Raw genomic sequence first — 19,825 nt, forward strand, 5'->3', positions numbered from 1 at the left:
TGAGTGACCTGCAGGGCAATTTGGGGTAGGGACCTGGACAATGCCCGGTCAGACTTGGCTTGGTCTATTGGCACCCTCTAGAGGACAGTTCTATTAACTGGAGCTAGCTTTGGGCCACCAAATCCTATATGGTTTCCCCCCCAACTGAGGGGCTGCCTGGCCTCAGATGCTCCCGGGACTTACTGCCCACCGCCCACCACTCTGCCTGGCAGGTCTCCTCATAGTCTGCAGACCAGCAACCACTCCCTGTGTCTCAGCACCGAGTCACCTGCTCAAACACCACATTGCCCCATCCTTGGAGGCCCAGTAACACCCTGGCTCCAGAAGTCCTCTCAGATGGCAGCTGATCCCCTAGCTCACTGCGGACCCCACCTTAGTCACTAAGTTTCTGCAGCCCTGGCCTGGTGCCCCACACTCTGCTCCAGCTTTGGCTCCTTCACAGAGGTCTTGCTTACTAGGGTGGCATTTTCCTGATGATGGGGCATAGGTTTCCCCTTCCCCTGCTCAGATGGGAGCTCCCAGAGGAGGAGGCCCAGGCTTCTTCTCTTCGCCAGAGACTAGGGACTCCAGAGGACCAGGCTTGGATTTCTATCTCCCCTCTCAGACCGGGGTTTCCCTGCCGACATGGCTTATGTGTCCTCCTTCCCCTGAGACTGGGAGGGGACTGAATTTCCCTTTCCACCTTCAGAGTGGGGGTTTCCTGAGGACTGAACCAGGGTCTTCTCCCTAACCCCTCCACTGGCTGTTGATCTCCAGATCTTTCCATTTCCAGTCCCCATTCTGCACAGCTCTTCCCACAGCCAGGGCCTCAGGAGCCATCTGAGGCCCTGGGAGGGCTTCCTCTGGCTTTGGGCTGGACACCTGGCTCGGAGGACAGGCCCTTCCTCTGGGACCCACCCTGAGCTCTACCTCTGACCTCACAAGGGCCGCCTTAGAACCTGGTCTCCGTGGCGCCGCTGGTCGGTGAAGGGATGCTATTTTAGGCAGTGTGTCTGGACTTGGCCCAAGTGGCACGGGCCAAACCCCTGCCCCACTGACCTCTCCCCTGGAGGAGCAGAGCAAAGCAGCGTGTGGGGCCACCCCAAGGGGGGTCGAGAGGTGGGCTCTAGACTGGGGACACAGGGACAGTGGAGTCCCAGCCGGGGGTGCCGCCAGAGCCCAGGACAGTCACGGAGGAACAAGATCAAGAGCTGCTATAACTGAGAAGCCCCCAAGGTGGACGCTGAGGAACATAAGGCACTTCAGTAGAGTGAGTTGGACTCCAGGCAGGGCTGGGACAGGGGACCTCCCCTGCGACCCAGGCCTCAGATTGCTACTTCCTGGGGACCATATGGAGGGGTGGAGAGATGACAATAGGACTAGCTGGGGAAGGAACCCCAGCTGGGAGCTGAAAGCCAGGATGTCTGTTCTGGTTTAGTCCTGAGTTGCTGTGTGACACAGGCATGTCCCACACTCTCTCTGGGCTTTAGTTCCCTCACCTGTAATTTGACTGCTGGGAGGAAGAGCAGTGCCACCGAGGCTGGGAGGGTGTGTTGGGCTGGCCTGTCAGGAGAGCGCTGGCCAGGGGACGAGGAGAGCACGCAGACCAGACCCTGGACCAAAGCAGAAGGCATGCAGATCAGAGAGATGGGTTGATTGCTGGTTTAGCTGGAATGATTTCTCCCCTGGGAGTTCCCTCCTGAGAAGCAGGGGCTGGGGGCTGCAGGGTCCCGCAGGCAGGGCTAGGGATGTGAACTTGTGCTGCAGCTACAGGGAATCTGGCTAAAGAAGTCCCAGGGTCCCGGGACTTACAGGGTGGGGAAACTCAAGGGTTACCTCTGTGTGGTCATTTGCGTGGACAATGGGAATACGCTGGGGAATTTTCAGGAAAGGTAAGAGGGTAGACTTTGTTCTGAGGTGGAACTATGGACTAAATGAATTCGCAGGACCTCACTGTGTGTGTGTGTGTGTGTGTGCGCATGCACGCAAGGAAAAGGCCCTGGAAAATCAGAATTTAAGTCAGCAGCAAGAGGGCTTGAGGTTATACTAAAGGCAGTAATACCCACATATGTGAGGGTGGAGCCACTGAGGGGAGGCTGTGGGCATCTCCACTGTCCAAAGCTGGGCTGCAACCTGGGGAAGTCAGGAGGACCTGTGAAGGGCCTGGTCCGGGGGTCCTGAGGCCAGCAAGGGTAGAGGCGGTGGGACTCCAGGGCCTTTCCCCATTGGCTGAAGCACATCCACACCCCTCCTTGCCAGCTTGGCTGGGTTGAGAGACTGGAACCGGCAGGACCTGTCCCTGTGGCTTCTCCCCCGGGGAGGCTGAGGTCTGATGAGAATGTGGGGCCAAGTTCTGTGCCCCCCAGCCCTAATGACCTCTCTTTGGCTCTGCAGCATCTAAAAATCTCAAAGACAGAACATGGTTCAATCAGATAAGAAGAGGCGGTAAGTACCCTACCCATTCTCCTCCAGCCTCCCATCCCCCACCCCCAGCACACCCCTGTGCCCTTCCTTCCCTACTCTCAGCCTCTCCCTCATGGCAGCTGACCCTCCCAAACCCCCCTCCTTCCCATCCTCCACTGGGTCAGGAGGCCCAGAACAAGGGCCTCTCCCACCTGGGCCCTGGGCTGGGCCCTGGGGTGACGGGAGACTCAGACCTGGGTGAGGGCCAAAGGGCTGGTGAGTCGGGGGTTCCAGCTGCCTTTATGTAGGTGGTCACGCTCAACTGAACTGAACTCACTGCCTCTCACCGTTACGGGCTCAGGTCTCTCTGGGATACAATAAAAGCCAAAGTCCTTGCAACAGCCCAGGCCCTGCCTATCTGGTCCCAGTTTCCTCTCTGACCTTTCCCCATGCCATCCCTGCTCTCTCCCACTCTAGTCACACTGACCTCCTTTCCTTTCCCTCAGACATGCTCAGAATCCTTCAGTGATTTTCCCTCTGCCAGAAATGTTCTTCCCTCACCTCCTCATGTCTGTCACCTTCTCATTGAGGCTTACCCCAACTGCTTTACTTAAAATCATACCCCACTCCCTTTTCCTTGCTCTGTTTTCCCCCATAGGCCATACTACCTTCTTTCTTTCTTTTTCTTTTTAAGATTTTTAAAAAAATTATTTATGAGGTGCGCCTGGGTGGCTCAGTTGGTTAAGCGACTGCCTTCGGCTCAGGTCATGATCCTGGAGTCCCTGGATCGAGTCCCGCATTGGGCTCTCTGCTCGGCAGGGAGCCTGCTTCTCCCTCTGACCCTCCCCCCTCTCATGTGCTCTCTCTCTCTCATTCTCTCTCTCTCAAATAAATAAATAAAATCTTTAAAAAAATTTATTTATGAGAGAGAGACAGACAGAGAGTGCAAGTGGGGTGGGGGCAGGGGCAGAGGGAGAGGCAGACTCCCAGCCGAGTGTGGAGACTGACGTGGGACTCGATCCCAGAACCCTGGGATCACAACCTGAGCCGAAGCCAGACGCTTAACGGACTGAGCCACCCAGGTGGCCCAGGCGCCACCCCCATAGTACCTTCTAACACACAAATGTACTTCCTTATTGCATTTCATCGCTGCCTGCGAGCTCCACGTGAGCAGAGATTTTTGTTCATTCCTGGATAGACAGAATGAATGGCTCCCCGTTGTGCTGGACTCTCTCTGGGTCTTTAGACACTGTTTCCAAAGACCTACTGGTGTCCCACAGACAACAAAGTTCCAGTTGAAAACAACCTCCACACCCCAAGCCCACTCCTCCTCCTGTGGCCTCAGCTCAGCTCAGGATCCTTTTCTCCATTGCTCAAGCCAGATGTCGAGACTCTGTCCTTGACACTTCTGTCTCCCCATGCCTCATATCTAGTCACATCTAAAATATCTAGACTGTGCTCACTCCCACCATTCTTTCCACCACGACTCTCCTCCCTCACAGGCACGTTAGGCCACCACCTGCCCACTCTTCACAAGTCTCTGCAAGCCTCACCTCCCACCCCTGGCTTCTCATCTCTGATGGCGCTGCCGTTATCTATCAGACCCACTAGATGGAGTGATCCAAGGGTGGAGATTTGGTTTATACACTGTACCGCTGGAGCTTGGCTGGTTTACAGGTGGTTGGTTGATTAGATCATTAAATGAGCTGGTGAATAGGAGATTCCGTTAGTTGGCCAAGTTGCTAGATTATTAGTTAGTTGAAGGGTTGGTTGGTGAGTTGTTAGCTATTTAGCTCCTTGGTTAGCAGATATTGCTTAGATAATTATCTGGTTGGCCGTTACCTTCTTGGCTTGTAGGCCAGTTTTCTCATTCTACACCCTTTCCTTGAGCTATCTCATCTCTGCCCAAGGACCAAATGACCACCTATGACCTCCAGATGCGTATCTCTAAACAAGACATGACCAGCTGCCTCCGTATTACTGGCCATCTCCACCTAGGTGTCCAGGAGGCTCTTCAAACTCCACACAGCCCGAGGGCCTCCTCATGCTCCTGCCTAAGCCTGCAGCTTCTCTCCTGTGCTCACTTGTCATTCTGCTGCTCTGCCCGAACCTGAGGTCATCACTGACCCTTCCCTCTCCATTTTCCTCTTCAATCAAACACCAAGTGTGTCATTTTCACTGTCTTCTAACCACCTCCACAGCACCTTCTTGGCTCAGGCTGCCGTCGCTGCTCAGGCTGTCTGTGGCAGAAGCTTCCTGATTGCTCGTCACACCCTCACTCCTGCTCCCTCATCCCAGCTTCCATAGAGGAGGCAATGCCGCTGCTTAAATCCTCCACCAAACCCCTGGCCCTCTGGGTCAAGTTCAGACTCCCTAACATGGGCCCTAAGGTCTTCTGCCATCTGGCCCTGTGCCCCTCTCTGCCCACCTCATGCTACACTTTCTCTCCTCTCTCTGGCCACCCATCCTTGGGGAGTTCGTCTACACATCACACACTGTCTTAGCGGCAAGCCTCTGCCATGCCATTCCAATGCCCTGAACTTTCCCCTGCCTCCCCTGCTGCTCCTTCATCTGGCCAGCCTTCCATTCTCAACCTGTTTCCTCTCCTGTGGGAGACCCTCCCGCCCCCTCCTCTAGGTCGTTTGTTTCTGCTCTACAATCTAGTGATGCCCACCTTTCACCTGTGGCAACACTTCTCACACTTTATAGCAATTACTTCATTGTTTTTCTGCCTGAGAGCAGGGATCATGACAGTGTTCTTTACTACAGTGCTTGATCATAGTAGGCATTTGACAAATCTCTGGGTCAGTGGCTGGTTAGTGGTTATTTGTTGCTTAATGTGTCTTGCTTGCTGTGTGATGAGGAGGAAGGTGCCACGGTTGGAAAGTTCTCTTGATGTCTTTGGCTTCTTGCTCTGTCCACCTCTCCACTACCTCTGTGGTACTACCTCTGTGGTACTCTTGGGTACCTGCCTGCCTTGGGCTACTCACAGGTACTTCTTCAGGGCTAAGAGGCTGGTTATAGTGGCAAGGAGACAATCCCCCCCCCCCCAATGCTTCATGGGAGCCAGAGTTGGATGGAAGTCAATAAATTGTCCCAGCAACTCTATATCCCTCTTCAGATGCTCAGCCCTTGGTTTGTTTCCCTGGGGTAAGGACAGAGCAAGGACCAGGGTGGGTGAGATTAAACACAGGGTCTCAGCCAGAAAAGTAGAAGGTGTTTTATCCATGCCTGATTTACGTTTCTTACTCCCTCTATTTATTCTGTGCTGCTGTGAGGCCGGGGAAATTTCAGGAAGCCTGGGGTGGGGTGGGGGGTGATGTTGCTATCCCAGGCAGGATGAGGTAGTTGAGGGGCTGGGTCAGCTTCAGGAATTCAGCAGGGGGAGGGTCACCAGTCTGAACAAGCACTAAGGACACTTAAAGGGCTCTGTAGCCTTCTTCCTCCTCTTTAGCCTCCAGACTCCATCTCCTTCCCTAAACCAGAACTCTCTACCCCGCTCCCAACAGATGATGGGAACCATAACTCATTTTTTTTGTCTATCTATCCATCCAAACATGCATTTATTAAACAGACATTTGTCCAGCATATACCATGTGCCAGGCCCTGTAAGAGGTTTTGGGGATCTAGTGGCGAGTACAACAGATGAATTCCCCAGTTCTCATTCATTGGACAATATCTATTGCACACCTACTCTGTGTTTGGCCTTGTGCTAGGCACTGAGCATACAAGAGAGGGGAAGATCCAGTCCCTCCTTTCCTCCCTCCTCTCTCTCATTTGTTCATTCATTCGTTCACCACAGAAGTCTGTGTCCACCTGGTTGCGAGCCCGCTGCACTTTGCAGATGCTTTCCCCTCTGGCAGAACGTGATGGAAGTTTCAGGCCTCAGTCTTTACAGAGCCCTGAGTGGACTCTGCCACACCCTGTGTTGTTTGCAGAGTGCCTCCTATTAACAAGTCGTGCCTGATGCCTGGACTGTGTTCCCGAAGCTTGGGCTCCTACAGATAGGAGGCAGGCAGATGGACAGCTGAGCTCCACTCTTCTGCCTGCTCTCTCCCATCTGCTTCTCCTCTGAGACTCAGTGGCCCCAGAGATGGCACTTTTCGGCTCCCCACTGCCTTCTCTGCAAAATGACCTCGTTAGTGCACCCTTCCCACTGGGCCAGTCCCCTCCACAAAGAAGGGACCTAGCCTGGCCGTCTAGCACCAGTCCCTCTCCACAGCCCTGTGGCTCTCAGTTATTTCGGATCCCAGCTGTACCAGCTGCCCTGGGCAAGAGGAGGTGTGTGTGGGTAACCTCTGAGTTACCCATTAACTCAGACATGAGTTAAAGGGCCGATGGCAGCGAGTACAGTCGAGTCTCTTTCCTGCCCATGGGCTCGGGTTGCTGCTCCAGGTCCACCCGCAGCTCCAAGATGGTCTCATCGCCCGTGGTCATAACAAGGATGCAAGCAATCATGCAGAAGGAGATGGTGCGAGAGTTCCTGGCCGAGTTCATGAGCACGTACGTCATGATGGTGAGTGGGGAGGAGGCACAGGGTGGGTGGGCTCTGAGGGAGGGACAGGCACCCCAGGACCTCAGGAGGGTGGGGCTCAGTGAAGGCAATCCATGACCCCCTCCCCACCACTGACCCCTGGGTCACATTATCCATTCTCCAGCCTTGGAGCGGGAATCCTGAAGGAGAAGCATAAGAAAGTAGAGAGAGGCTTTCTCTTTCTCGCTATCTTTTAGGGAAAGAAAGAGATCATAACATGTGGGGGCAGAACAAAACCATGGGCTGGGGCACAGGTGTCAGAGGGCATGGCTGGAAGTGGGGAGAAGGGAAACTAAGGGTACAGAGATTAGAGAGAAGTGTCATTGAGTGTCATGCTTTGAGAATCCTGAGGGCCATGAGGAGACGCTGAAGGTTTTCAAGCTGGGGAGTGATGTGTTCAGATTTGGATTTTAGAAGGTGGTTTGCGGTGCAGTGTGAGCACCCCAGCAGAACTGGCAGAACTGGTGGGAGGGGAAGCAGTTAAGAGGCTGTTGACCTAGTGATAGAGGGAGGGTGGTGACTGGTCCAGGGATGGGGAACAAAGCACACATTTGAGGGACTTGTGGAGGAACCTAGACTTTGCAAGCAGCGGATGAGGGGGAAGTGCTGAGGAGGAGGCCATTCTGGAGTCTGGGGCCCACTTCCGGGTGAGAGGCTAGGTCAGTTTGGGTGTGCTCAGGTGAGGTGCCAGTGGAGACATCTGGGGGCTTGGATATAGAGGTCTGGAGCTCAAGAGAGGGACTTGGGCTGGAAGTAAGGAGTTAAAGCTCATCAGAATATGGATGGTGGTTATAAAACTGTCCAGTGAGAGTGTATAGAAAGAGAAAAAAAGGAAGAGAAACAGGGACATGGGAAGGCATCAGTGCATGTGGGTGGTGCCAGCTTCCCTAAAGAGGAGCATACAAAGAAGCCTGAGGAGGAGAGGCCAGAAAGGTGGGAGGAGAAGAGGGGGGAGACCTGTTATAGAAGGGAGGGTCCACAAGGAGGGGCTGGTCAGCAGTGGGAGGCTGCAGACAGGCCAGAGAAAGTGACTCCTGGCAAGGGTCTGTAGGGATTGGCAAGATGGAGGCCACTGGAGACCTCGACAAGGGCTCTTTTACTGGCTGATGGGACAGAAACCCGACTGTAGATGGGATGTGAGGTTTCTTAGAAACTCCCCCTCTCTCCACATGCAGGACATATGTGCTGGTCTTTTGTCATGATAAGTGCTCTCAACTGCCCTCCCCTCCCTGCCTCCTGCCCTCTCCCTTTCCCCATTACCTGCCCTCCTGTTTTGACTCCTGAGCTGTGAGGACAGCAACTGGATGGGGTCCAGCCTTAATCCAGGGTGAAGTCATTCATTTATGACAAGACATTCCAGCCTCGTGAGGGCTGTTAAACCTTGGAACCATAGAGTGAGGAGGGTGCCTCCTCAGAGAGCTCTTAGGAGAAGCTGGCACCACGCACATGCACTGATGCCTTCCCATGTCCCTGTTTCTCTTCCTTTTATTGAGATTATTATTGAGCACCTACTGCATGCCAGACATGATGATGCCAAACCCCTTACATATAGTATCTTCTCAAATCCTCACAGCAAAGTGTTGTGCTCCTCCTACGAGGGAGGTTCTATTATTATCCCCATTTCACAGATGGGGAAACTGAGCCTCCATGAGACTAAGTTACTTGTCCAAGGTCACATTTTAAGTTCAGATTAAATCCAGTCCAACCTAATATCATAGTCTTGACCCTTAGTCTCTATACTCTCTGTTCCTTCGCTTAGCTATGACAGAATTTACAACACTCTGGCTTATTAATTCTCCCCCAACTGAGGTAAGGCCCTCACTTTCAGGCCTTTGGTAGTCTCTGGGCCTCAATTTCCCCAACTGTAGAAGAGGAGCAGAAATATTTGCCAGGCAGATATGCTGTGAGGATGGAAGGGAAATCACACTTATAAAAGAACTCTGTGAGGTTTAAGCTCATCTAGGACATTGTGTTGTTATTTTCAGTTTTGGGCCTGTGCCAAGAAGTGGGGGCTTTTTCAGTTATAGGAAGCTCAGTGAGTCATCAGGGCAAAGGTTTTGCCAGAAAAACTAGTGTGACCTTGGGCCCCATTTACTGCAGCCAGGATGAGGGAAGTGGACTGTTCTACTCTGCAGCCTCCCGGGGTGCTGTGCTCAGGACTGGCCTCGTGCTTATGGGGACCCAAATGGGCCGGGCCACATTCACTGGGCATGGACGGGAGGGGCTGGGCCAGTAGGGACCTGGAAAAGCAACTGTCGACAGGAGCCATAAAGGGAGGAGGTGCAAACTTACACGCTATGGGGGCCAGAGTGAACTCAGAGTGGTGGGGACTGTGGCTAAGGGCAGAGTGCCGGCCTGTGCAAAGCATCTCTGCCACCACCCCAGCGGATGGCTGCCACGCAGGGCACAATGCTGGCCAGCGTTGCCCGAGCTTCTGATTCTTCCAGAGAGCCTGAAACTTCTGGTCGTCAAAACCAAGTTACCCAAACAAAACCTGTGTTCTGGAGAGACTGGCCCATGGGCTGCCAGTTGGCAACCTTGATACAGGAGATCATGTGGGGTTTAGTCACTCATTCATTATTTTTAGCAAATGGTTTAGAGCTCGTACTTGGAAATGTGAACCCTCGGTCTTTAGACCCTCCATGCGTGCTCCAGCCCCTGCACCTCCTGACCCTCCCCACGCCTGTCAGCCCGTCCTGGCCTCACTCCCCACCCTCATGTCCCATCTGTCCCTGTCCTCTCCTGCCTCATCCTACCCTTGGCCCTAAGCCTGCCTGTCTCTGGGCTCCCCTGCACCTGTCTTGGAGCTCTTGGGGGACCTACATGGTCCTGTGCAACTGTCTCTACCCTACCCTATCCAGGCTATTCCACTTGTTCTCAGACTTTCCCAAAGCTGTACTCTGTACTCTGTACTCTGCCCCCCCCCACCCTTTTTTTTTTAAATCAGCAAATGGCTTGATTTCTAGCTTGACAGAGAAAACCATCAGGCAGGCTTCCCCTGTCTGGCTCCTCACCCACCTGTCCCTGCAGCCCCAGACTCCGCTTACCTGTGCATCCATGTATCCCCCCTCCTTGGCTAGGGCAGGGCCCCTCCTCCATGGAGGGCCCTCCACTCCTGCACCAGTCCCACCCTCCAGTCTACTCAGGTACTTAGTTCCATCCTGAGGGAGAACCTCTCCTTCTCTCAGCCTTACCACACTGAAGTCTCTCTACTTAAACTGGCACAACACAAAACATTCCTCCCTTCCCCCTATGAGCCCCTTCAATGATCATGCTCTCCCTCCCTCCCTTCTCAGGCAGGATCTCAAAGAGCTGTCTGCACTGGTATCCTTTAACTCTTCTTCATCACCTACTTATCTCTCAATTTCTGGGACCTGGTTTCTGTTCCCATGGCCTGATGATGCAGTGCTCACCATATTTTTCAGGTCTTTATGCCCTTGACCTGGAGGCTGCATGTGACCATGGGGACCACACTCTGCTGGGAAACTCTGCTGCCCTCTGGTGTCCAGGGCACATTCTCCCTTTGCTTCTCTCCCATTTCAACACCTGCTCCAGCCAGGGTTTCTAATGCCAACCCACCGGGGCAGCCCGCAGCTGACCTCCTCTCACTTTCATCCTCCCCGACGGCTTCAGCTATAGCTCCCATGTCGATTCTCCAGCCTTTCTTTTTCAAAAACACTAGAACAGAGCTGTGTAAGGGAAATACAATATGACCCACATTTATAATTTTTAAAAAACTTTTAGTAGCCACATTAAAGAGGTAAAAAGCAACAGGTGAAATTAATTCGAATAATTATTGCACTTAATCCACATAGCCAAAATATTACCAGTTCAACACATCAATATAAAATTATTAATAAGATATTCTACATTCTCTTTCTCCTACTAAGTCTTTGAAATCTGGTATGTACTTTACACTTAGAGCAGGTCTCAGTTTGGACTGGCCACATTTCAAGTACTTAATAGCTGCATGTGGCTAGTGGCCATCATATTGGAGTATGAATCTACACTTCCATTTCCAGCAGCCTCGATATCTATAGGTCCCTCAGAGACAGCGTATCTAAAGCACATGGAATTCTCAAAGGAGGTGCCCTCCGAGTATGGCTTTAAAGTAGAGTATTGATTTTTCAGAATCTGGGATCAGGTACTCCAGACAGAGGGAATAGCACACGCAAAACCACAGAAGCATTAGAAAACAAGGCAGGCAGGGAGCCGTGTGGTTGTTTGGTGCTGAGGCTGTTTGGCACAGCTGACTGCCTAGATTCAAATCCTGGCTCCCTCTGTGCAGGCGGTGTGCTTTGGACAAGCCGCTCAACTTCTCTAGGACTTGGTTAACAATCTGTCAAATGGGGAGAATAAGAGCACCTAACACAAAGGTTGGTGTGGTGTAAGGGTTAAAGGAGGTGATAGATACAACTTGCTTACAAGTGCCTGACACACAGTAAGTGATTAATAAGTGGTTATTATGGTTTAGTAGTATTGCTTAACATAGAGAACACTGAGTAGATATGAAACAGAGGTAGAAGGGATAAAATTATACAGGGTCTTAAATGGTGGCCTACTGAGTTTGGACTTTATCCTAGAAATGGAGGGGAGCCAGTAATGTTTGAACAAGGGCAGACATGATCAAATTTTTCTGTTAGAAAGGTCACTCTGGCTGCAAGGAGGAGGCTGGGTGAGATCTGGATAGAGTGCAGGCAAAGCTGAATGGGTGTGGGGGATGAGGGAGAAGAAACTCTCATCTGTGACATCTAAGTTTCTGGCTTGGCCAGCTGGGATGGAGAACATAGGATGAGGATCACATTTTCTGAGAGATGGTGAGCTTTCAACATAGAACCTTTGAAAAACCCATAGATGCCTTTGAAAAACCCGGATTCCCAGTAGGTATTTGAAGATAGGGATTTAGCTCCTAGGTGGAGCTTTTGGGCATTTTAGTGCATCAGGCATATCTGAAGCCATAGATCTGGTAAGAAGGCCCAGGAAGAGTGCCTGGGGAGAGACGTGACAGGGGCTAAAGATGGAGCCCTGGGGTCATCCATATTCACGAGGCAGATGAAGGAAGAATGTGGGAAGGAACTGTAGAGAGGGAGGCTATGGAGGTAAGAGGAAACCAGGAGAGACCGAGATGTCATGGAGGCCAAAAAGGAGGGACTTTCCAGAAGCACAGAGTGGTTAAGAAGGTCAAAGTTAGCAAAGTCAAGTAAGACAATGGCTAAAGGGACCTGGAGGAAATCAGGAGGCTGGAGCCCTCGGGGAGAGCTTTGGTGTCCGTGACATGTGGAAGCAGGAGCCAGATTGAAGAGGGAGAGCTAGGGAAGGGATCAAGGAGCCAGCCAGTGTGTTCTTTCCTAGAGCCTGGCCCACACAGGGAGGGGGTGTCCAGGGGTTCACAGCAGGAAGAAAGAGACCTGAGTCCGTGGGAGCTGTCAAGGGGAGGGTGGAAGATACAGGCAAGAGGGAAGTGCCTGCAGAGGGACAGAGAGACTGGGCACGGGAGCCAGAGCTGAAGGGTATGGATTCTGGTGGGAGCTGCAGGAGATTGAGTGAGGGCCTAGCTTCAGGCCTCTAATCTCCCTGTGAAGGAGGTCAGTGGGGAGTATCTTCTGAGGTGATCCAGCAGTTACGAGTGGGCAAGAGCAAGAAGTTCAGAAATGACACCTGAGGGCAATGGAACTGTTGCTGAAGGCAAGCGGAGTAGAACCTCACTGGGCTTCCGGGGCCGCTGTGTGTGTAGGGGGTGGGGTTCTGACAGAGTCCAGGCCAGTTTGGAGATCCCTTGAAGAAACTTCCTGCAGGTTGGGTTGAAGTGTAAGATACTCTGAGGGGTTCAGTCCACATCAACCATGCCCTCCTTGAAGCCCTGCCCCCTACCCTGAACGTCAGGTTGGCTTGGGGTCTAGGGGCTGGGATGTGTCCTTAAGAGCCCCTGACATTGCCACTTCCCTCCCAGCTCCTTGTACAGCCACACCCAGCTCTCGCTGGTCACATCATTAAGGGAAGTCAGGGAGGAAAATTTATGGAGGAAGAGGGCATGGTAGAGGGTCTCCAAGGGCAATGCACAGTGGCCTGGGGCATAGGGGTGAGGAGCCCAATCTGAGCCCGAGCCCTCCTGTGAGGTTGGGGCTTCTGTGCAGGTGGTCCCCTCAGAGGCCCTCCCTTGCAGGTGTTTGGCCTCGGCTCCGTGGCCCATATGGTTCTAGGAGGTAAATTTGGGAGCTTCCTCGGTGTCAACTTGGGTTTTGGCTTCGGAGTCACCATGGGAGTGCACATGGCTGGGAACATCTCTGGTGAGTGAGCCCAGGGCCCCATCTGATCAGCAAGGACAGGTGTCCCCTTGCAGGCTCTTCCTGCCTACCTCCAGCCAGCCCCTTCTCCAAGTCCACCTGAACCCGATCCTCACTGGCCATGGGGGGAGGGAGAACACCCTCAACACCTTTCTTCAGACCCTCTCTGCCCAGAATCTTCCTAAGCCCCCCTGGACCCCCCATTTTTACTAGCTGGGCCAACTTAGGCAAGTTATTTAACTTCTCTCTCACTTTCCTTAATGGTGAAATGGAGATGGTGGTCCTTGCCTCGTGGGGTCATTGTGAGGATTAAATGAGTCCATTCCATAAATACCAGCTGTTATTGTTATTTTTGCTCTCATTATTTTTAAAGATTTTACTTATTTATTTGACAGAGAGAGACAGCGAGAGAGGGAACCCAAGAAGGGGGAGTGGGAGAGGGAGAAGCAGGCCTCCCCCTGAGCAGGGAGCCCGATGCAGGGGCTCGATCCCAGGACCCCGGGATCATGACCTGAGCCGAAGGCAGATGCTTAACGACTGAGCCACCCAGGCGCCCCGCTCTCATATTGTTTCTTATTATTGTTTGTCTCTGCTCTCACACCTCTGACACTTCTGCCCCTCCCCGCAGGGGCCCACATGAATGCAGCCTTGACCTTCACCAACTGTGCACTAGGCCGCATGTCCTGGAAGAAGTTTCCCGTGTACATCCTGGGTCAGTTTCTGGGTTCCTTCCTGGCTGCTGCCACCGTCTACTGCCTCTTCTATTGTGAGTGTCCTGCCCTGGGTTGTCCATCTCTGGCCTCAGCCTCGTCCTCTGAAAAACGGGCAGATCCAAGCCCAGTGTTCTGGTCTGTGAAAACATCTGGGAGAGAAAGCCTTGAAGCTGCTCCCCACCCCTGGATCCTACAGCCTTAACCCTGGGACTCCAGTGGGGTTTAGCTGGTGGCAGCTTCACACTCAGTCTGTGTCTCCACAGCAGCCATTATCGAATTTTCGGGCGGACATCTGACAGTGACTGGTCCCGTAGCCACCGCTAACATTTTTGCCACCTACCTTCCTGACCACTCAACGTTGTGGAGGGGCTTCCTGGATGAGGTCAGTTGTCCAGTGTGGGTTCCCCTCCTCAAGCCCCCCCACCTAGCAGGCAGCCCTCCCAGTAGAAAGGACGAGAACTCTGGATGGGGTCTCTGCCGGTGGGTTGGGGCGGGGCACTGCTGAAGCTCTGTGGTTTGGCTAGGGGCCCCAGGGGGCTGCCACGGTGTCTGCTCCCCAGGTGCTAGTGACAGGGATGCTCCAGCTATGTCTCTTCGCCATCACGGACAAGGAGAACAACCCAGCACTGCAAGGGACACAGGCCCTGGTGATTGGCATCCTCGTTGTTGTCATTGGAGTGTCCCTGGGCATGAACACAGGATATGCCATGAACCCATCCCGGGACCTGCCTCCCCGTTTCTTCACTTACATTGCTGGCTGGGGTATACAGGTCTTCAGGTACTGCCCTGCCCAGCCCATTCCTGCAAGTTTTCCATGGTGCCCTACATGCAGAGGGGCGGGGGGTGACGAGCAGCACAGGAGAGTCCTGCCCAACTCCCAGGTGGCCTGGGGAGACAGGTGTGAGCACCTCCCTTTCCCCGAGATCAGCACCGATGCAGATCCTGCTCTTGGACTGAATGTCAATCCTGCCCCAGACCAGCCCTGTCCCTGAATCAGGCTGAAGCTGACCTGGCAGGCTCAGGGGCAACTCTTAGGCTAGAATGGGGATCACTCCTCTACTCTCAGGCCCTACTCCCTGTCTCAGCCTGAGTGGATGCGGGTACTGTGCTGGGCATCAGTCCCCTCAGCAGGCCTCTGCCTCTTGCCTGCAGGGCCCGGGACTGGTGGTGGGTGCCAGTGGTGGCACCGCTCCTAGGTGCCTATTTAGGTGGCATCATCTACTTGGTCTTCATTGGCTCCACCATCGCACGGAGGCCCCAGATACTGGAGGACTCCATGGTGTATGAAGACCGCAGAATACCCGTGTTGCCCAAGACCATGCCAAACCCACCCATGACCTCTCCTCTCACCCCTGTCTCTGTGTCTCCCATCAACAGACCTTCAGTCCGAACTGTCCCACCCTTAAGTGACCCCATCCACCTAGAGCACTTCTAAGAAAGATTATTTGTGACCCTATCCCCCCACTCTAATAAAGCAAGCCTTGTCCAACACAGCGGCACCCCCACTTCCTGGGTGCCTCCTGTGGTTGGCTTCCCTACTGGATTCTTCCAGGAACTCCAGGGTTATGCAGTAGCCCAAGGCTGGAGCACAGAGCTAAGAGGTCTCTAACTCTTTCCAGCCTTGGGAACTGGGGTGCCCCCGGGGAGAATGGAGGAAGAGCCGATCTACGGCCTCAGTAGGAACAGGAAATTAAAAGGATGCCAGACACAGAATGGTGGACTTTCAGGCATAGGGTAGGGAAGGGATGGTTTTGGGGAAAGGACAACAGCTAGCTGGGGGTAAGCTCTGGGGATACGTTGAGCTGCCCTGGGATGAGACTCTAGACTCTCCCTTGTTCTGCCTAGTCCTTGGACCAGACAAAGCAAGGCCCAAGCATGTAGATCTGAGTTTCTCAAACTTTTTTTTCATTATTGCTTCCCTCGGAAGCCTTTTAGACATTTTCTTTCTTAATCACATGGTATTTTAATACCACAGATGTACTATATATCTGTTTCAGTATTGTGTATATAGATTTGTGCCTTATACAAAATAGAGTAAGATTTTTTCATCTTCCATTTCCATGAATCAATGTTCTTACCTTTGGAGGCAAAATCACCCCCCCAGCTTGAAAATGCCTGATGTAGACTGAAAGTAGGTAAAGGGTTGGATTCCCCTTTCTTCTACTGGTGTCAGAGCTCTCCCACACTAAGGAATTCCAGAGTCAGAAGAAAGATGCAGAGAAGAAGTTCTTCCAAAAGGTACAGAGACAGGAAATGGCTTCATGGGGTTCAGGGGGACAGGCACAGAGGTTGGGTGGAGGTGGGGCAGCCAGCATCCCCACCCACTCTGGGATCAAGCGGGAATTACCCTGCTTTCTGGGACTCAGAGGCAGCATCACCCATGGTTTCTGTCATTGTGCATTCAGCCTTTCAACAATTATTGAGAACCTCCTGTGTGCAGGCCCTGCCTGGGCACTGGAGATGTTGAAGTGGATGAGGCTGGACCTCTGCCTTCGAGGAGCACAGTCTAATGAGGATGGATAGTCATGAGGAAGGAGCTAAGTGACTGAGAGGGGGCTGTGGGGCTCAGAGGGGGCTCACTGCCCAGCTGCGGGGCAGAGGCCAGGGATGGCTTCCCAGAGGGAGGAGGCAGAGCAGAGTCGAGGACAAGGGTTGTCCTTTCTGGGGCTGGTTGCTGCACTTTGCAGTTTGAGGAGATTGAGGTGAGGAGGCTGGGCTTTCTTCTGGAGATGGGGACATGGTGAGATGAGATTTACCAAGCCCGCCTGATCTGTGGTGTGCAAGCTGTTGGGAACAGGGGAGATTGGAGCCTGCGAGGGAGTATGGTGAAAGGCAATAATCCAGGAGGAGCAGCAGATGGGAGAAAGGGGATTCACTAGATACGGAGGAGGTAAAGCCCACAGGACTTGGCTCAAATTGGGAGGAGTGGGTAAGGATGCGGCAGGGGTCAGGCTGATTGAAGTTTTTGGCTTGGGCCTGGGGCATTGGAGATGTGCCCCCGAGAGTGTGCATGGGAGACAAACTGGTTTAGAGAGGAAGATAAGTTCTATCGCGGGCATGTTGAATTTGAGTTGCCTATGGTACTTGGGGGCAAGAGGTGTGTATCTTGAGCAAGTTATTCAATCTCTCTGGGCTTCCATTTTCTCATCTGTAAAATGGGTCTCATATTACCCACCATTTGTGTCGCTGTGAATATTCAATGAAATAAAACATGTACAATGCTGAGAATAGTGCTTGGCACAGAGTAAGGAAGTGCACAGTAAACAATTATGCCTTTTATATGATCTGGAGATCAGAAGAGTTGAAGACAGAGATTGGGGAAGTCATGGTTGTGTGGATATCACGGGGGCCATGGGATAGTGAAAGGAGGGTCAGTGACCCGTGTCCTGGGAGCACGGGTGGAAGGTGGCTGGGAGGCGGCTGGGAGGGGTGGAGTGGGCACCTGACTGAGGGGTGCAAGGTGGGTGATCATGGGGCCCTGGAAACAAAGCCAAATGTCCATGAGGAGGGGAGCAGGTACTTACCTTGCCCTACAGTCACAGACAACAGGACATGATACGTCAGTGAAAACTGAGGCATGACAGCTTCCTGTAACAACATGGAAAACGTGTGGAGGCATAAAAAGCGGTGCAGTACACTATTCAGTATGACACCAGTGCTATCATTGAAAAACAAGCAAAAAGGAATATATTCTTTGGGCATACATATGTGATAAAACTATTTATTTTTTTCTTTTCTTTTCTTTATTTATTCATGAGAGACAGAGAGAGAGGCAGAGGGAGAAGCAGGCTCCCAAGGAGCAGAGAGCCCGATGCGGGACTCGACCCCAGGACGCTTAACCATCTGAACCACCCAGGCGCCCAAAACTATTTATTTTTTTAAAGATTTTATTTTTTTTTTTGCAAGGGAGAGTGAGCACGAGTGAGGGGAGGGGCAGAGGGAGAAGCAGGCTCCCCGCTGAGCAGGGAGCCTGATATGGGGCTCGATTCCAGGACTCTGGGATCATGACCTGAGCTGAAGGCAGATGCTTAACTGACTGAGCCACCCAGGTGCCCCCAGATAAATCTACTTTAAAAAAAAGAAGGGATGGGGGTGCCTGGCTGGCTCAGTTGGTGGAGCTTGTGACTCTTGATCTTGGAGCTGTGAGTTTGAGCCCCACATTGGGTTAAATAAAATCTTAAAGAATAAAATAAAAATAAAATCTTAAAAAAAAAAAGGAAAGACAGATAGGAAGCGTATGGGGCCGTAAAGACCAAAGACCTCACTAAGAAGGTGACTTTACACAAAGACTTGAAGGGGGAGAGGGAGTGAGCCATGTGGACACCAGAGAGAGAGCATTCCAGGCTGAGGGAAGCCACTGAAAGGCCCTCAGGTGGGAGTGTGGAGGGCCACTACTGGAATGGAAAAAGGGAAGGAAGAGTGGAAGAAGAGAAGGTCAGACAAGTAGGTTAAGGTGAACTGAGGCCAGGCCCAGGGGAGAGGTAAGCCCAAGGCCTGGGGCAGAGGTAAGGGAGGTCTCTGGAAGAGAGAGGCAGACGAGATTGGGCGCGTTCAGGGTAGGATGGCCGTAGGTCTCACTGCAGGCAGATAGGCAGGAAGGAAGGAAGGAAAGAAGTAGGATGAGGTGGGGTGGGCGTCACAGTGCCTTGTGGGTCCCTGGCTCTTAGCTCTGCTGTCACACACACACACACACACACACACACGGTCTCTCTTGTAACCGCGCCCTTAGCTCTGCTGTCACTCACTCACACACACACACACACACACACACACGCGGTCTCTCTTGTAACCGCGCCCTTAGCTCTTCTGTCACTCACTCACTCACACACACACACACACGGTCTCTCTTGTAACCGCGCCCTTAGCTCTGCTGTCACTCACTCACACACACACACACGCGCGCGCGCGCGCGCGTCTCTCCTGTAACTGCGCCCTGGCTGGATCCAGGAGATGCATCTGTGTAGCTCTGGGAGCCAGGTTGGGATATGAGTCATGGAAGTCCTGTTCAGCTCCCATTCTCCAAGGCCCTAGCCCAACACAAACTGGCTGTGTGACCTGGACGGAACCCCTCCCTTCTCTGAGTCTCATTTTCCCTATCTATGCATGAGGCTTGGATTTGTTGGTGTCTGCGGGGAGACCCCAGCTCTGACTTCTTCAGTACTTTGCAGTCTCATGTCATGACCTCACTTCCCTTCCCCCACCCCAACTGAGGCTGTGGTTGAAACGGGGACAGGGTAGGGCAGGAACAACTCCCAGCCCCAGGCCAGGCCACTTCAGGACTTTGCAGATGAAAGTTTGCTCCTCAGCGTGGTGGTCCTGGCTTTGGGAGAGCCCCTCACTCCCTCTCCTTGCCTGTTCTTCCCACTCAGGGCCTCCGAGGACAGGCACCCACAGGCAGCACGCCGGTCGGGCTAGTCTGTCTCCTCCCTCAGATGGGGTCCTGCAGCCCAGAAAGAGATGGGAGCAGCCATCTCGGGCCAGGCTGGGGTCCTGTGGCCCCTCAGAGCTGTGCAGCCTGACCCATGGCTATGTACCTACCTCTGTGCTGACCCTGAAGTGGGAAAGAGGTATGACCCAGTCCTCCTGGGTGCCGCAGGGCCCATACTGGGGCCCCTGAGAGCACAAAGAGGGCAGTCAGGCTGGATGCAAATCCTGGCTCTTACCACTCACTAGCTGGCTGACTTTAGGTAAGACAGGATAATAATAGCTCCCACCTCACAAGGCTGCTGGGATGAGAAAATGAGTCTGCCTGGCATGTGGGCAGTGCGTTCCCTGTTGCCATGCTACACCCTCCTGTGGTCCTCACATCATCATGCCCATCTTACATCCAAGGAAGCTGAGGCCTGGGGAGATTGGCTTGGTAAGGGGTAGACAGTAGGGATTCCAGTCCTTACCAATATGGCCTTGCCTAG

At 53.0% G+C, this 19,825-nt stretch overlaps 2 protein-coding genes and 1 long non-coding RNA gene across 5 annotated transcripts in view; 1 reads left to right on the forward strand and 2 right to left on the reverse strand.

Moving 5' to 3' along the window:
• The window catches only part of LOC118018024, a 16,558-nt gene extending 14,444 nt beyond the window's left edge, over positions 1–2,114 (reverse strand). Inside the window, exons 1-2 of the long non-coding RNA XR_004681295.1 lie at positions 2,046–2,114; positions 1,479–1,592 (exon numbers count right to left, since the gene is read on the reverse strand). This is a non-coding gene — a long non-coding RNA (uncharacterized LOC118018024). The remainder of the gene's footprint in view (positions 1–1,478; positions 1,593–2,045) is intronic.
• Positions 980–17,161, forward strand: AQP7 (aquaporin 7). 3 transcript variants are annotated; one of them, XM_035016482.1, is made up of 8 exons: positions 980–1,249; positions 2,374–2,424; positions 6,778–6,898; positions 13,080–13,203; positions 13,829–13,966; positions 14,177–14,295; positions 14,474–14,691; positions 15,066–17,161. In XM_035016482.1, exons 2-8 carry the CDS (start codon positions 2,399–2,401, stop codon positions 15,346–15,348), a joined length of 1,029 nt encoding a protein of 342 aa, XP_034872373.1. In that variant the 5' UTR covers positions 980–1,249; positions 2,374–2,398; the 3' UTR covers positions 15,349–17,161. The 3 variants fall into 3 exon arrangements, with proteins under 3 accessions (XP_034872373.1, XP_034872374.1, XP_034872376.1); XM_035016483.1 differs by lacking the exon at positions 980–1,249 and adding an exon at positions 1,909–2,019; XM_035016485.1 differs by lacking the exon at positions 980–1,249 and adding an exon at positions 2,090–2,171.
• Positions 10,062–19,825, reverse strand: part of NFX1 (nuclear transcription factor, X-box binding 1) — an 88,928-nt gene continuing 79,164 nt past the window's right edge. The window contains exons 26-27 of the transcript XR_004681294.1: positions 17,438–17,501; positions 10,062–10,605 (exon numbers count right to left, since the gene is read on the reverse strand). The gene's annotated coding sequence lies outside the window, so the exon portion shown is untranslated. The remainder of the gene's footprint in view (positions 10,606–17,437; positions 17,502–19,825) is intronic.

This window comes from Mirounga leonina, unplaced genomic scaffold (assembly GCF_011800145.1).
Source record: "Mirounga leonina isolate KUSES-001 unplaced genomic scaffold, KU_Mleo_1.0 Mir_170, whole genome shotgun sequence".
NCBI lineage: Eukaryota > Metazoa > Chordata > Mammalia > Carnivora > Phocidae > Mirounga > Mirounga leonina.